General features: G+C 41.1%; 1 protein-coding gene across 1 annotated transcript in view; it reads right to left on the reverse strand.

The window, feature by feature from the left end:
• LOC138052177 (lysophospholipid acyltransferase 5-like) overlaps window positions 1–15488 on the reverse strand; it is a 17701-nt gene extending 2213 nt beyond the window's left edge. The window contains exons 1-17 of the mRNA XM_068898551.1: window positions 15225–15488; window positions 14387–14445; window positions 14235–14283; window positions 11316–11422; window positions 10632–10728; window positions 9592–9629; window positions 8839–8898; window positions 8345–8392; window positions 8015–8088; window positions 7597–7705; window positions 7208–7294; window positions 5965–6084; window positions 5537–5583; window positions 4709–4856; window positions 3639–3797; window positions 2478–2602; window positions 1–948 (exon numbers count right to left, since the gene is read on the reverse strand). The exon at window positions 1–948 is cut by the window's left edge and continues 2213 nt beyond it. Of these exons, the coding sequence (XP_068754652.1) occupies window positions 924–948; window positions 2478–2602; window positions 3639–3797; window positions 4709–4856; window positions 5537–5583; window positions 5965–6084; window positions 7208–7294; window positions 7597–7705; window positions 8015–8088; window positions 8345–8392; window positions 8839–8898; window positions 9592–9629; window positions 10632–10728; window positions 11316–11422; window positions 14235–14283; window positions 14387–14445; window positions 15225–15315 (1443 nt within the window). The 5' untranslated portion in view covers window positions 15316–15488 and the 3' untranslated portion in view covers window positions 1–923. The remainder of the gene's footprint in view (window positions 949–2477; window positions 2603–3638; window positions 3798–4708; window positions 4857–5536; window positions 5584–5964; window positions 6085–7207; window positions 7295–7596; window positions 7706–8014; window positions 8089–8344; window positions 8393–8838; window positions 8899–9591; window positions 9630–10631; window positions 10729–11315; window positions 11423–14234; window positions 14284–14386; window positions 14446–15224) is intronic.
• Window positions 15489–16311: the final 823 nt, after the last annotated feature.

Here is a 16311-nt window from a genome sequence, read left to right on the forward strand (position 1 = left end):
CCTTGCTTCATACTCGCTGATCAAGGTTTCTGGCTGTTGATCCTTGTCCGCCATCTTTGTTGCAAATAATGCTAGAAGCCTAGGCTTGAAAATATAACAGCAATTCGTGATTGGCTAGCAGCTCGAACGTGACTCGATTCAGGACACAACTTTGTTGGAACAGCGGCAAAACACTGCAACATTGTTGCGTCGAGCCGCATTGTTGGTCGCAATGTTTGATCAAAAGCAAACTCCATCCAACACTTGATCGAACAAAAAATGTTGGACGAACATCATTCAACATGGGTGGCCAAACTGTCGAAGAATGTTGGATCGAGCAAAGTTGGAGGGTTGAATCCAACTTTGTTCGATAGTTTGGCCAGGGCTTAATTAACTGCTTAAGAACGAGGCAACAAGAGCTAATTTGCAAGCAAACAAAAGAATACTAAAATGATGGCCATTTTGGAATAAGGTGTATGTACCGTTATGTCACGCATTAATTGATTTCGGCATCCGTGGTTTCAGGTCAACTCTCGGGTTGGCGTTGGAAGTTTGATTGATGCAAGCCAACTTTGGTTGTTGGTGCTTGAAGATGAGATTCCGCAGAATTACGAAAATCGCATTAAGTTGATTATTGAAGATAAATGGTGGTGAGTCTTTAGGGTGATAGTTGGCTTTCACGTGGAGGGGACCTTGCGTTGCCACAATGAGAAGTCGTAAACTTGATAACGATAGAAGCAAAATCACCGGCATATTCCTTGAAAACCGTTTATCAGGGTTACAAGAAGTCCTTTTTACAATAGAAGTCCTTTTTACAATGGAGGTATATCAAGAGGAGGTACTGGTACATAATCCTGATCAGTGTTAATGGGGAAAGAGAATGGGTCATCCCTCTAATGACTGAAATATTCGCAAACGATGACTCGTTGGGCGATTTCCAATGTTCACTCATCCTTGTCCGCCTTAAATCTGTGAGCGAAAAAAAAAAAGAAAAACAAAAAGAAACAAGCTAGAAAAGAAAGTTTGAAGATAGCATCTCTCTCAAATGAGACGAATACCATCTCTTTACGACAAAAAGCCCTGGTTGCCCGGAATTCGAAGAACCACAGGGGCTAGAGGAGCAAGGCAGCCAAACCGACTGAATCATTTTCAAGATCATTCTATGGAAGGATGCACCTTAAACCGCAGCAAAGAAGCGTAGAGACGTCTATCTTACAAAAAGGAATCGATCCAACCCATGACCAAGCGAAACTGAACCGCTGGGGCCTGATTCTCAAAAGCCCCGAAAACTTTTCGGGCCCGAAAAGCGTCTCGTGAAACTAAAATCAGCTTAAGAAAAAATGGATTAAAACGTTTTCCTTTTGAAGATACAAAGCGTTTTATGCCAACCGAAATATGCCCGAGAAGTTTCGAAACTTTCGAGAAACGCCGCCCTGGTAAACTGAGAGTTCGGTGATAGGAAAGCCACATTTAAACTGCGCATGTGCAACTCTTTCATAAGCGAAAAATGATCAGATAGGCCACCTCACAAAAAAAGAGAAGTTAGTCTGCTGTGGCGAGCAATAATTCAAACCGGTAAATCCAAGCTATCTTATTAGCTCGGGTTGGTATGTGACTTGGGTTGGTGGCTTTCCTAAAAGCTAAGAAATTGGCAACAAACGCCACAAATCGAAAAGCAAAAACAGTTTTCTACAGATTTTCGATTAAAATAATAATGAAAAACAGTTGATGATACGATCAAATTAAAGGTGTGTGGCCACGTCCTTCATAGCACGATCGTCCGACAAATGACAGCTAGTTTTTTGCAGATCATAGTGTTGATCAGGCCGGATCTCCTTCCTGATCTTTCCGCACGGTAGCCGATGCTCATCCAACAAAGCCAACGACATGGTTTGCGGGACCTAAAAATGGTATGGGATTTTTAACCCTTTTTTGTTGATAAAGAAACGAGTCTGATTAGTACCATTTAATTTGGAATAAGATTCACAAAATACTCAAGCCTGGTTTTCAATACCGGAGCAAGCACAAACGCAAGCATAAGAGAAGGAATAAGAGATTCGTGAAAACGAACCATAACGCAAAGCACATGCACACGACGTGGAGACAATGATACACTAGCTCCATGTTCTCTCTTTACTCACAACGCGACGCTGTGAGTGGAATCTGGAACGGATCTTTCTCATTGGACGAAAATCACAGCTTTAGTTGTGCTTGGGTTACGTCCTGTTTTCACACAACGGAAGCGAACGCAAGCATAAGAGCAAGCACAAGGAAAAGGGATCGTTGCTCTTGTGCTTATACTTGCGTCAGGCCAGTTTTCCCGGTGAAATAAGTGCTCTTGTGGTTGCGTTTATGCTTACGCAGGTTGCGATTGCGTCGCTAGTAAACCAAGCAGAGATGATTGCGACTGGCATAAACTTCCGAACGGATTGGAATATGGCATGCACGGCAAAGCAATGCGTCCTTCCAAAGGCACTCTAAAACTAACAAAAGCATACTTGTTTTGGTTGGAGTCCGTAGATTTCTTCATCAAAACTCCAGCTATGGGCCTGATGACTGTTGGGTAGAGGAGAAACCACGCGCATATTCCGATGGGATATACATAATACAAGGACAGCCACACCTGAAAAACATCGCATCCACTTAGACATTGAAGCTAAAAGAAAACACGCTCTGGTGTCCACGGGAAAAAAAGGTAAACAATGGGAAGAGAGAACAAAACATTATGCGCACAATATTTGTCAAGACGACCGAATTAGCAAATTAAGGCAAATAAATATATTTTCCAGCAGCATTATTTTCCTTTCGAATTTTAAGGAGCCGCACCAGTCTGCGCTGAAACCTTTTCAACAAATAGACCGTTGGCCATTTTTGAACTCTCACGACTGGACTGGATTCTACCATGAAATGGAGGCAAATGCGGGCAAATTCTTTCAAATGCAAATTAATTTGTCCGCATTAGCCTCCAATTCATGCTAGATCCAGTCCAGCCGTGAGAATTCGAAAATGGTCTATTTAACCTGCACCCTCGATTTCCCCTCCATTTTGGCTACTCATGAGTCTCAAGGAGCGGATGACTTAAAGCCTTCATACAATGTACCTTTATTCTTTAGCCTGCCAAAGGGAGGATCCCTTGCGTAACGGTGACCTCCACGGCAACAACAACGCCATCATAAACTAAACCAAAGTCCAAACAGTTGTGGCGGAAAAAGTTGCACGAAACATTTCACAGTGTAACATACCCTGTAACGGCCACAATCGTTGCACGAAAAGTAGAACTTAACTCTACTTTCGGCAACGGGTCTTGCAACTTGTCTCGCAACGATTTTGGCCATTACAGGGTATGTTACACTGCGAAATGTTTCGTGGCAACTTGTCCCGCCACAATGTCGCCAAAACATTGCGAGACATGTTGCACAGAACATTTCACAGTGTAAAAGCGCCATAAAGTTTATTAACTTGCTGTCCACTGCAAAAAAATGGGCGCAAAATAATCCAAATAAAAGTCTTGTGGAGAACGTATTAAAGCACGTGAGAACTGAATACACTTTCCACTTTCTTCCGTAACTTCCACGCGCTAATACCAGTTTATTAATCAGTTTAATACGCTTAGAAAGTTGGAAAATATTCTGCCCTTAAAACGCTGCTTAAGCAATTACCTTATGAGTGTGATCTGCTCTGCGCAAGAAAAATGGGATGAGAAAGAAAGCGACTCCAGTGAGTCGTAGACAAACTCCTAAAAGGATTATGGGTATCTTGACAAACAATGGAAAAGATGCGAATGGTTTCTTTATCACTTGGCGACAAAGACCTAAAAGCTAAACAAGATAACACCGATGTTAGTATCAATTCAAAATATTTCTTCATGTTTGGTGGCTTACAACTCTAGTTAGTCCACGACAAATAATGGAAAGAAGATGATGTGATGATTTACCATGAATAGCACGTCGGTTAGCTTACTACTATGGTTGAAGCTAATACGCTTGCTAATAAATCACAAAAACCATAAATATACTCTAGAATCGTAACCTTGAAGATCAAAATTCATATGATAAAATACTGCAATTATATCTGCAAGAGTTTGAAGATTCTGTGATGTCAGTCATCCGATAATACAAAATTAGACTGCCTTGGAATGAAGGATCGACTCGCTCTCACTGTCTTAAGATGTATATTGTACTTCCCAAACTCGACAATGGTTTAGTGATATCTGTTATGCCAGAAACCCATAAGGGATGAAACGTGTAACGCGCGTTCACAGCTTCTGAATATTCAGTGCGAACTGATTGGTTGAATGTTTCAGTGCTAAGTACCATATTTGGAAACCCCTCGCTCTTGTTGTTCCAAATATGGTACTTACAATCATAGACAAAAGTAGTTGGGAAGGTTATGTAAATGAACCACACCAGAGCTGTATTTCAACCCGCTTCTGTTAAAGCTCAAAAGAAATAGTTTCACTTTCTCTTACATAGCCCCCCTCCCCCCTATTCAATGTTGGAAGGCAACTCAACAATTTCCCACTGAAACCATTCAGTTTTACACAACATTGAAGGAGGGGGGAGGGGAGAGAAGCAATGAAGACTTCAAAAGTGCTAACCTTCCCAACAGTTTTGTCTAGGATTGTAGCAAATTGAATATTTAGAAGCTTGTTTCCCAGCACACAAGGGGCCGTTACACGTTTCAAACCTTATGGGTTTCTGGTTATGCCCAATAACATAGTTATGCGTACCTGTTGTTCGATGACAATAATCACAAATTCTCCAATAAAACACAAGAAAAAGCCAGGAGCGATGCCATGCCAAAGCGCCACAAAGACTAACGTTAGAAAGTGGGAAATGAGCTTGTTTCCAAGGAAACGGAGCCTTTTGTACACATACCTAGTAAAAGTTGACAGATATGGTGTTGTAAGATGGGAGATGTTTTATGGGTAAGCCGGGGTCGGGTGAGAGGGGACCTATGGAGACGATTATATTTCAGGCCGTGGTATTCTACGCTTTCGTCCCCCACAAACCTAAGTATCTTCCTTAAAGAAATGGTACACAGGAAAGACCAATCATTTCGTCAGAAGTACAGCATTGAGAGCAAACTCTTATTGCTGGCTGCCGGAACAATAGCAGAGAGAGACTTGTAAGCAAAAAAGCAAAAAGGGATGTAACATTAATGAATGTTTTTGCAACATGTTGCAATCAGGAAGCAACATCTCGCGTACCATCCAAGCAGCTTGCACAGTTAAGCAGACGCAATATTTTGGGGTCAACGACCGTACTAGCCTGTTCCAGCCAATCAGATTGTCGGGAGCAAAAACGACTGTGAAGAGAAAACAGCAGACCTCCTCTCCCCAGCCCTCTCTCGTTTTGGATCTCTCGTCACCGTTTTCCGACGACGGTTTTCATAGCTCCCTACTATCCGAAATAGGCTGCATGGCGTTACGTCTGTGTTTGTTGACAGGGGATTAAAGTGTAAACTACGATTCGATCTTGAAAAAATAGTCCAGAACAATAGTCGAGTACGTTTGACTAAAATTAATCATTTTTCTGTAGCACAAGAAAGCACTTACTTGAACATCCATTGATTAGTATTCAAGTTGAAAGCATCTATAACATGCTGATAAAGGAACGTAATAAACATAGTCAAGATACTTTGCCTCTTTCAAAACCGGCTTTAAACGCTTAACTCTGTGACGGAGGGCTTAGAATGTTAAAAACAGGTTTTAACGTCGTTCAAACAATGGCAAAGGCAATGGATTAACCCCGCTCTCTTAGTGTGCGCTGTGTTGCGCATGGTCGCAACGATTCAAGTTTAATAGAACCTGTGATAAGAGACTCAATTCTTTGTCCATTGCTCAAAAAGTTTGCAGAAACGAGCGACCCAAAGGATTTATTGATCTATCACCGGAAATGGTCAATTAATACTCATTCCCTTGGCATAAGTTGGCGAAAAATCTGTAGAACTGAACGAAATTTACAGCAGCAGCAAACATTTTACCTGAAATGTGTACGCCGTCTCAAAGAGTAAAAGGTGAACGTTACTGCAGCCGTCCCATCTCACAACACCCTTCTCTGATCTGCCATTGTAACCCAACCCTGATATGATGCAAGCTCCTTCCTTTTCAAAGAAAAATGGCAAAGCTAAAAATTCTTTGCCTTCTTAAAAATGGTAAAATGCAACTCCCCGTAGCAAAAGAATACAAAATCGTGACAAAGTGTATTGATAAACGTTTTCACGTGTTCACATTTTCTCAGAAGATCAGAATTACGTCTATCACGCATGCTTGAAAAAAAGCTAGAGCGTTTTAACTCACGTGACCAGCAGACATATTGGATTACTGAAACAAAAGAAAAATTCAATTTCCGGAGGATTGGTTTGGTACACCATAATGACCGCCATTCCCTTGTTTTGGAACACCAACATGGCTGCCGTGACACATGTGAAAACGCTCTATATGGCATCAATTAACGAGGCGCGCGAGGACCTAATAATTCATGCTAACACACATATACACCTTAAAATGGTCGTCATTTTAGTATTCTTTTGTTTGCTTGCAAATTAGCCCTTGTTGGCTCGTTTTTAAGGTAAACATTCAAAAGAATATTTAACCTTGAACGAGGCAACAAGGCAAACGAAAGAATATTAGAATGGTGGCCATTTTGGAATAAGGTTTATAAAATAGAGCAGAAACCATTGTTGACAATTGTTAGCTATTTCTTTGGACGTCTATTGCTTATTTCTATATGTCTTCGAGGGATAGAGTGGTTTCGACGCAAAATAATTCGTTCGAATTAACAAATGGAAGACTAATCAACTAGTGTCATCAAGAATTTTGTTCAATTATGTTTACTCAGGCAGCTCAATTAATCTCTTCCATTGCAAGGAGAAACGGATGCTGGCCTGTATTCATGGTCGCTGTCTTCATATGAATGCCTAAAATCCCAGACGGGGTAGATGAAACCTATCCACGTGCCTAGGTGAAAGTAACGTCACGTCCAAATATCGATCCTAAGGAACCATGCTTTGGAGATTCCCTGAGACATTGCAGGCATCCAAACGGTAACTTCATCCTCCTGGGGAGAACAAAGTTCTCAATCCCATGGGTAATAATTTCTTATGTAAGACTGGTGATCAACTGAAAAGGTCTGGTTTCGCAGAAAAATCAGACTAAAAATAACTCGGTCTAGATCTGTAAAATACAATTAAGTGTTACCCACCCACTCATGGGCCCCACACCTACCGTAATAAGCCAAACTGCTTGGTACTTCATAACACTGACTTTCGTTGTTGCCACAGCGAAGCCGAACTTGTACAAAAACGACTTTTGCTAAAAATAAACCAAATAACATAATGACATAGACCATAAAATTAATGCTAGCACACTTCAAAGATAAGGGAAAAAGAAGCTAAAGAGTTAGAAGTCACCTTGATAAAGAGAGATCGTTCTCCTGAGAGTAGCCGGACATTAACATTAAAGTCAAGACTTGACTCTGAGAATAACTTCCGCTCAGGTTGTCCAAACGTCAGTCAAGGTCAACGACAAAAGGCTCTCAGCCGGACGATCGCACTTCATCAAGGTATGATATGGCTCCTAAACCAGGGTCAGAAGTGATTAAGAATTGAACCTACATCGTATTCATCTGTTATTAGAAAACTTGCTTTGACTTTTGGATGAAGAACTGCGTACACGACGAGATAGATTAAGCCAAGAATGAAACGTCTAAGACCCGCGATGACGCTGTAACACAAGACAACATTTAGGTGTTAAGCAAACACATGCAATAGATCGACATTTGAGGACCAAAAATGACTCTTGATCGCTTAATTCCGTTGAGACAGGACATTCTACCAATTGCAGTGAACTCAAGGAGAAAGTAAATATTAAGATGAGCCGGTAATGAATTAAGAGATGTACATTTTTCTTTGTGGACTCAAGGACACCGTGAAAAAAAAAAGAGACGAGTATTTTCACTCAAATCAAAGATTGTGTACTGCGCAACGATCCTGCACAACGCGTAATTGCCGAGCATGCGCACTGAGCTCTTACCGAGAGTTTGATGCGATGTCTTTCTTGTTGATAAGTGTTCCGTCAATTAAAGCCATGTATTTCTTCATTGGAAACTAAAACGTAGAACAAAACAAAGGTAGCTTAACGAAACTCCGCAGAATGAACAACTTCAGCAAGAATATCATTTGGCTCCACAGCAATGGTCCCTAAATATCAACAATGACCTTTCTCTGCTATATGGTATCTGCAATTACGAACTAGCTGTACAGAAAAGCATGAATCCTTTATGACTTACTCACGACAGTATAACACGACGCAGTACTGAGTTCTAATAGTTATCTATTGATTAGAAATGGGTCAATATCTTACCTGTGGTCCCACTAGAAACCCTCCAAAGAAATACGTGTAACTGGCTATCTAAAAGCAAAACTACCCGTGAAAAAAAAATGGGAAACATAATTTCATATAAAGCAAGGAATTAATTGTCACGATCATGTGACCTGCTATAACTTCATTTACCCAGCCGGTACCCTTAAACACTGAATCCAATCTACAAGCCCCATTTAATCAAGTAGTTAAATTCACGTATTCACGCATTAAATTCACGTACAAAAAGCACGCACTACCCTGAACACTACAGTTAATTCGCGGGCATTCGTCCAATTTTAAGTAATTTAATATAAATATAACAGGGGTATCCCAGGTATCTTGAATTCCCCTTTACCTCAAACAGAAATTTCAACCCATTGACATAATTTAATCCCGCTAACTCGAAAGTCGCAATTATTTACGATACCACAAAACGATTTGCCTTTCAGAGCGTAGTAATTTACAGCAAAATGCTCACGTCGAGATTAACATACCTCTAATAAAGAGGGACATTCATGAATTGCGGTTTTCTTGAAATCTTCAGACAACTTTCCCTATTTAAAGGGACAGTTATTTATAAAAGAACGAAAGAAACCATAAATTAAAAACTGTTCTGAAGTAAAATAGGAGTAAGTTGTAAATGGAAAGGAGACGAGTACTTTGCTCAGAGCCGAAATCCGGATGGGTAGCTTTCAGCTGTATACGAGCGTACATCTATAATCATGCTGCAATGCTTAGTTTCCAAGTATAGTAGCGCATATCTACGGTTATTCGGCCTTCTGATAAACAACCCTGCCGGCGATGGACTTGCATTCCATACTGGGGAGAAGAAATATTAGGTCTTTAGATGCCTTATACCACTGAAATCGGTATAAGCTCCGACCACATGATCCTTCGTAGCTCGACAGCGACTTTACCTTGCTCTATGCAGTAATCTACTATTCAGCAAAAGAGGGGTAGAATCTGAATGTTGCGTAATTATATCTGTATTCTCCCAAACGCCTCAAAGATGGAATAAGATGCCTGCTGGGTTTTATTTGTAAAGGAGGAAAACCAAAGAACGATTACAAAAACCCCAGGAGCAGGTCGAGAGCCTGCAGCGCAAACTCAGCCCTCTTGTGGTATCATGCAAATAGAAGATCCAATCTGTCCACATTGGTGGGAGGCGAGTGCCAATATTGTTAGCCGAGAGGAAAAGAAGGATTTTCTCCGATCTACTGTTTCCAAGGCAAAAGTTCCAAACTAACCTGGTCTTGATTTCCGTCATAATAATCCCACGCTAAGCCTAAAATGAAAGGGAGCAAATTTAATCATGATTTTAAATTCTAAGAAGTGTTTATTGCTAAGATCTTCTGGGTACATTATGCACATCGCGTAACGTCATTGCCGCCATGTTGTTGGACGAAAACAAAAGATCTCTTATTAGCTGCTTTCGTTGGTCCACCAGCAAATTTTAAAACCACGCGCCGGTGGCACAGTTGGTTGAGTACCAGGCTGCCATGCGGGACGTCGTGAGTTCGACTCCGACCGGAACAACACTCAGGGTCTTAAAATAACTGAGGAGAAAGTGCTGCCTTTGTAATTAGACCCGCAAATGGTTAGACTTTCAAGTCTTCTCGGGTAAGGACTATAAACCGTAGGTCCCGTCTCACAACCCTTGAATGTTCATAAACTCTGTGGAACGTTATGGGGTTCCCGGTGTTGTGGTCTGGCCTTTCCTCCAGCGCCACGGATCGAGCCGTGGCGCTGGCCAAGAGGATCGTAGCTCTGGGAACGAGAATGCCCCGTTGTGTGACCAGTACCTTACGAATGCATACAGCCATACCATTAGACCTGCATTGGGGAATTTTCTTACCCAACCTCGAACCGATGCTCTCTCTTCCTTTCTCCTTCGTTGTAAAGTTAAACTCGTTTTGACACAGGTCTAATCACTTCTTGATTTACAAAACCTGTTTAAAATCACACCCGATATTTCTTGCAAACGTCACGTTCACTTTGAAAGTGAACTCAGGTCAGAGGGTCCATATAGGACGTAGATCCGGAGTTGTGAAAAAAAAGGGTGAGAAAAAATTTCGCTTTATCAGTGAGATGGTGTTTTGATCAGCGGGTATGTCTGAAAACTGATACGATTCGTTACAGGAAAATACTAGTACATATGTTGCGTTGGGGAAAGATATGAAAATAACCCGATAGCATATTAAACCCAGACTTTTAATCTGTGCTGCGTTTCAAAGAAAAAGTAATAGCACGGCACCTTTCAAAATGAGCAAAGAGTAATTGAACTTACCAGTAAGGCGAAGGCAGAGTACACACTGAGCTGTGGTCCAGGAAACCGAATTATCTTGAGAACTTGTCTTAAGGGCATATCCAGTCAAAAGGTACCCCTAGAAACAACACCATTCCGTACAAAAAAATGCGGATGCTTTTCTGAGTTGACGCACGGCCGCAAATATATCAGTATGTCAGAGACGCTTAAAAATGTGATCAAGTAATTCAGAAAATCATAGCAACACCGTCGTAGTAGTGTGAGCCTCGATACAACAAACCGTGGGTAGCATGCTTCTCAGCCATTGCGCCCTTTAAATACAGTGGTAGATGGGGGGTGGCGGAGGGGAAGGGAGGAGAGGGGAGATAGGGAGGGGAGGCTAAGTCACGAAAGAAACGTCCTTATTTAAAAACAGGATTCAGGGGAAATAGCCATATTGTAAATTGTAGTCTGTAAGATTCAGTTATCCCATTTTTCTCGATTTCCGGTTTAATCTTCCGCGACTCATCTCGGCTCCTTTCTGGGCCTGCATATGTCTATATCCTTCGAGAGGTTGACTTGGAGCAAGTCCATACGTTTACTTAAGGCACTTTGCAACTTCTTTACAATGCAGCCGGTATTCCACCTCGGTTGGTGTATTATGTACTATAATGACCCTGGACACTCGTGACATTTAGCAACTAGCTGCATAAAAGAAACACTTACCACGTTCAACAGGAACATCAAAATGACAGTCACAATCCTCGGGCCTCCGATTTTAAGCACACAATATGCCAGAGCAATGTTGACAATTGAATGAAGACAAGACCAACCTGACAAAACACATTCAACATATGCAAGAGACTATGAATCAAGAGAGAGTTTCTGTGTCCATGGTAATTACTTGAAATTGATTTTTAGATTGCGCCCATGCTCTGAAGGTTTTTTATCCGCTGTTCCGATAACCGCGCGGTCCAATTTGAAGACAAACTGGCCAATAGGGTGGCCACCCAGAAAAAGTAATAGATTTCAAGTAATTTTTATTGGAATAGGGCCAAATATTGGGGATATTCGCTCTCTCACCTCATATGATCGAAAAGATATTGTCCTTGCCACAAGAGCGTAAAATTCATATCTTCGAGCTAACGTGTAATTTTCTTCTTATTACATGGACAGTAAATATAAATGATAGCTGGTAGAGATTGACAAGCAGGGTTTAATACAAATACTGGGTATTAATACAAACAAAAAATGGCGGGAATCGTCACGTCGTTGGTCAATATAACCACTCGTACGCGTGTTACATACGAAAAATACGTCACTTTGCATAAAAACAATGGATATCCAGTTCACTGAAGCATGATACAGTCCTAAGAGCAAACTAGTGCTGGCAAACTCAAGTTGGTGTACTGTTGTTGTGTCTTTCACACAAGCCAACTTGAGTTTGCCAACACAAGTTTGCCAACTTTACTTTGTCGTGTGAAGGCCGCTTTATGCAAAGAACCCCCAAAACGTATTGCATTATGGGATTAGTACAATCATCATCATCATCATCATTAGTAGTAGTAGTAGCAATTATTACTATTATTAAAAGGGAAAGGAATCAGAGACTTTTCTGGAAAAGAAAGGAAATCATACAAGGAACAAGCTAAACAGAAACGACAGGGATAAAACTGAACCTCTGCTAGGACGGTAACCTCGGCTAAAAGAGAGCAAACTATATTCAACCAATTAAGCAGTCACGACGTCAAAAGTAAATTCTACAGACTACAGCGCAAGAGTGTAAAGTCGTTTTCAAAAACATTCTCTTTACTTCCAGACTCGATATTAAAACCATGGTTGGCCAAAGCCGCAACTGTCTTTTCTAAGAAATAATAGGCTGATTTAGCAACAGAACGGGAACGTCACCAATGAGTATTCAGAATAGAGTAGACTCCACTATTTTCTTCTCTATTCTAAATTCTCATTGGTAGTTTTGCTGCGCGCGACGTCGCCATTGACGTTCCCGTTCTGTTGCTAAATCAGCCTAATATATGTTTGAAGAAGCCTTGACGTTGCTGAAGCTTATCCCACAAGCGTTTCAAGCGTTTTCAGGAAAGTTGTTTCCATCCTAAATGCAGTTGGCGAGAGAGAGAGAGAGAGAGAGAGAGAGAGAGAGAGAGATAGAGAGCATGCAACGCCCGATCAATCGAAAAATCTTGCGTGACCTGAGCGTACAATAAAATCTCCAGCAGAAACTAAAACTGTCACGGCAATATCAAATTCCGCACGGCAAAACCAAAATGCTCACGGCAAAACCAAAATGCTCACGGCGAAACCATAAAGCTCACGGCAAAACAAAAAACTCACGGCGAAATCAAAAACCTCACGGCAAAACGAAAAGCTCAAGGCAAAATCAAAAACTCACGGCGAAACCGTGAAAACGTTTGCCTTTGTATACAACAGTGTCTAGAAATGTAGCTTCAGTGTTCGAGATCTCAGCCGTAAATTTTATTGTAGGGTGGTGTGAGTTTGCTTGTGTGATGAACTTGTCTATATCCTGTTTGCTGACATCCCACAATGTCCAAAAATGTCGTCAATGTATCGTTTCCAAATCAGTGGCTTTATGATGCTTTTGCTAAGAATTTCTGTCTCGATGTCGGCCATAAAGATATTTGCGAAAGCAACGGCCATTTTCGTACCCATAGCGGTACCGTGAATTTGAAGATAGTTCTTTCCGTTGAATTGGAAAGAGTTCTCTTTAAGTATATGTATTAGCATTTCTTTGATATAGTTAGTGGAATTGGAGGGTTATTTTTGTGAAAATTTTCGTACGCATTGCATACTGTAGTGATTCCCTCTTCTTGTGGTATATTTGTATAATTATAGACTTGTGACATCCATCGTTACAAGGAAAGTTCGTTTTCCCATCTTCGTCTTTTCGATGAAGTTGATAAAATCTGTGGAGTCTTTAAGATAAGACGTTTGTGATGTGGAAATAAGCTGAAGTAATGTTTCAACAAATGCTGATATTCGTTCTCTAGGCCCGTTACAACCAGAGATTATTGGTCTCCCTACAAGAGTAGGCTTGTGGATTTTAGTGACGGTATAGAATTCAGGTATTCGCGGTGGATTTGGTGTTTGAGACAACCATTTTTTAGTCATGTCATCGATATAGTTGTTACCTTTCTCTGGTTTTTGGTTTTGCCGTGAGTTCTTGATTTTGCCGTTAGCTTTTTAGTTTTGCCGTGAGTTTTTTGTTTTTGCCATGAGTTTTTTGTTTTGCCGTGAGTTTTTTGTTTTGCCGTGAGCTTTTAATTTTGGTTTTGCCGTGAGTTTTTGATTTTGCCGTGAGCTTTTCGTTTTGCCGTGAGGTTTTTGATTTCGCCGTGAGTTTTTTGTTTTGCCGTGAGCTTTATGGTTTTGCCGTGAGCATTTTGGTTTTACCGTGAGCATTTTGGTTTTGCCGTGCGGAATTTGATATTGCCGTGACAGTTTTAGTTTTGCCGTGAGGTATTTGTTATTGCCTTGACAGTTGTGGGCCACCGTAAGTACGAAACAGCACGCGCATCTCGCGCGAATTTAAGGATGCGGCTTAATGTACAAGTTAGGATCGATCGTTCATGTAAGACAATCCTCGGAGAAAAAATTCAACAAGTGACTCACCAAAACAAAAGAAAGCTGTCCAAATCCCACAAACAGTTATAAATAGATGCTACAATAAAAATCAAGAAAACAAATTTAATTAAGCAACAGCAAAAAAACAAAAACAGTTTAAAAAAAATAATGAAACACTGATAATTTAATTTGAATATCACCTGGAAGTTTGCGTTTTTCCCATAACAAAAGGCCCGGTATAAGAAAGCCAAGGGCAAACCTACAAGCAAGAAACATCAAAGATATAAAATACCACCCCAATGGAGAATAGTTTCTTCCCCATTTGGGTCATTGCACTTGGTCGATGGACTTTTCATCCCCAAATTCATAAAGACGTTACAAAGTCTAGAAATTCAAAGTGGGCGAATACGCATGTACACAGCGTTCTACCGTTTTGTTTTGTTTTATTTTTTCACGAAGAAACGATGAGAAGTCACACAAGTTACGTATCACGTTAAATAATTTATGTGCACTTTGTAATGACCTTGAACTTTGCTTTGTTTCGATTTTCGAGAAGCGAGCGCCTATACAATTTCCATACATGCTTTAATTGATATTTAAGAACCGTGGCAGACTTGAAACATTTTTGCTTTCTGTTGTTTCTTTACAATAATTAACACAGAAAGCCATAAAAATAAACCGCTCCTCGGACTGGCTCCAGTCCTCAGGGACAGCAACCAAGATTCGAAGCTTGAGAGTTGTGTACACAAAGAGACGAATTAAATACTTAAGACATAACATCAAGAAGACGCAAAGAGGCAACCAGTTCAGTTGGTTACTTTAAATTACTCCGGGAGTGTTAATAATATGTAAGGCCATCGAAGACAAAATAACTCAGTTTAGAGTGGCCTCCCCATGCAAATTTAGCTGACTAGCCAGCCATCCGGCCAACTCGCCTCTGTCGTCAAGCTTGATGAACTAAATTCCCCTTATCTCTTGTTGAATATCGAACCACACAGATTACGGATAGATAAATACATACACCAGGGCACAACTTACCGGTTAATAAGGCCACCATAAGCCGCAAAACCGGTTCCGCGACCCCAGCTCTTCGTGCCAGAGTTTCTATACTATTTCCGTGTTCAGCCATTTTAAAACTCCCTTTTACGCTCACAGAATCGGATGATGGCGAACATATATTATGAAAAATGAAAAAAGTATTCGTGATTGCCTGACTTTAGCCAGAACCAAGACAGGAAGGAGCATTCCATCAACAAGCCTGGACAACGTAAAAATCCAGTTTCAGTTCACGAGGAACTGTCACGCAACCGTGTAACGTTCCAATATGTTAATATGGTTGCTTTTGGTTTCAAAAACTTCCGTTCGTCATGAAACTATATGAAAGGATATGTTATCATCGTTGGAAAAAGATCTATGTTACAATCAGAAGTTTCAATAGCGTTACCGTGGTTGAAAGTTGCGTGTTAAACTTCAATTTTCGCATAAGCTTACATATATTATTCTCATTGCCCTGGGGAGGGTAAACCCTGATGATAGGTTACCCCAGCACTCCTCACACATTTCTTCCTTTTGTCATCGACGCGTTTACAAGACAGCCACGGTTACCCTGGCGCTAGGGTAGCCCTATCTGAGTGCTAGGGTTACCCTAGCGCTAGGATAACCCTAGCTGCCTTGTAAACGCTCAGCTAGGGACAACTCACCTACCCGGGGCAACTTTTCAGCGCTGTCTATTGTGTTTGCGATGCTGGCGGTTACCAAGCACACAAAGTTGTACCGGGTGGTAGGGTAAGCCTAACCGTGAAATTTTGCTTGTAAAGCCGGGCTATCTTTGACCCTCCTGCTAGGGTAACCCTAGTAGTAGGGTTACCCTACCTGCTTGTAAACAGGGCCTAAGATTAATTCGGGAACACATAAACCCAATAAATTGACCTGCTCCTCACTGTGTGGCGTCATAGCTCAGTTAGAATAGAATAGCGTTGTCCCGGCATCGCAGAGGTCATTGGTTCGAATCCCGTGTTTCAGGTGTCCAATTAGAGAAGATTGCCTAAATTTTCCATGTGAGAACGAGGATCATTTCTTTCTTTCGTTCACTCGTAACGTTATTAATTATATTGGGATCGATGTT

This window comes from Montipora capricornis, chromosome 6, assembly GCF_036669925.1.
Source record: "Montipora capricornis isolate CH-2021 chromosome 6, ASM3666992v2, whole genome shotgun sequence".
Classification (NCBI taxonomy): domain Eukaryota; kingdom Metazoa; phylum Cnidaria; class Anthozoa; order Scleractinia; family Acroporidae; genus Montipora; species Montipora capricornis.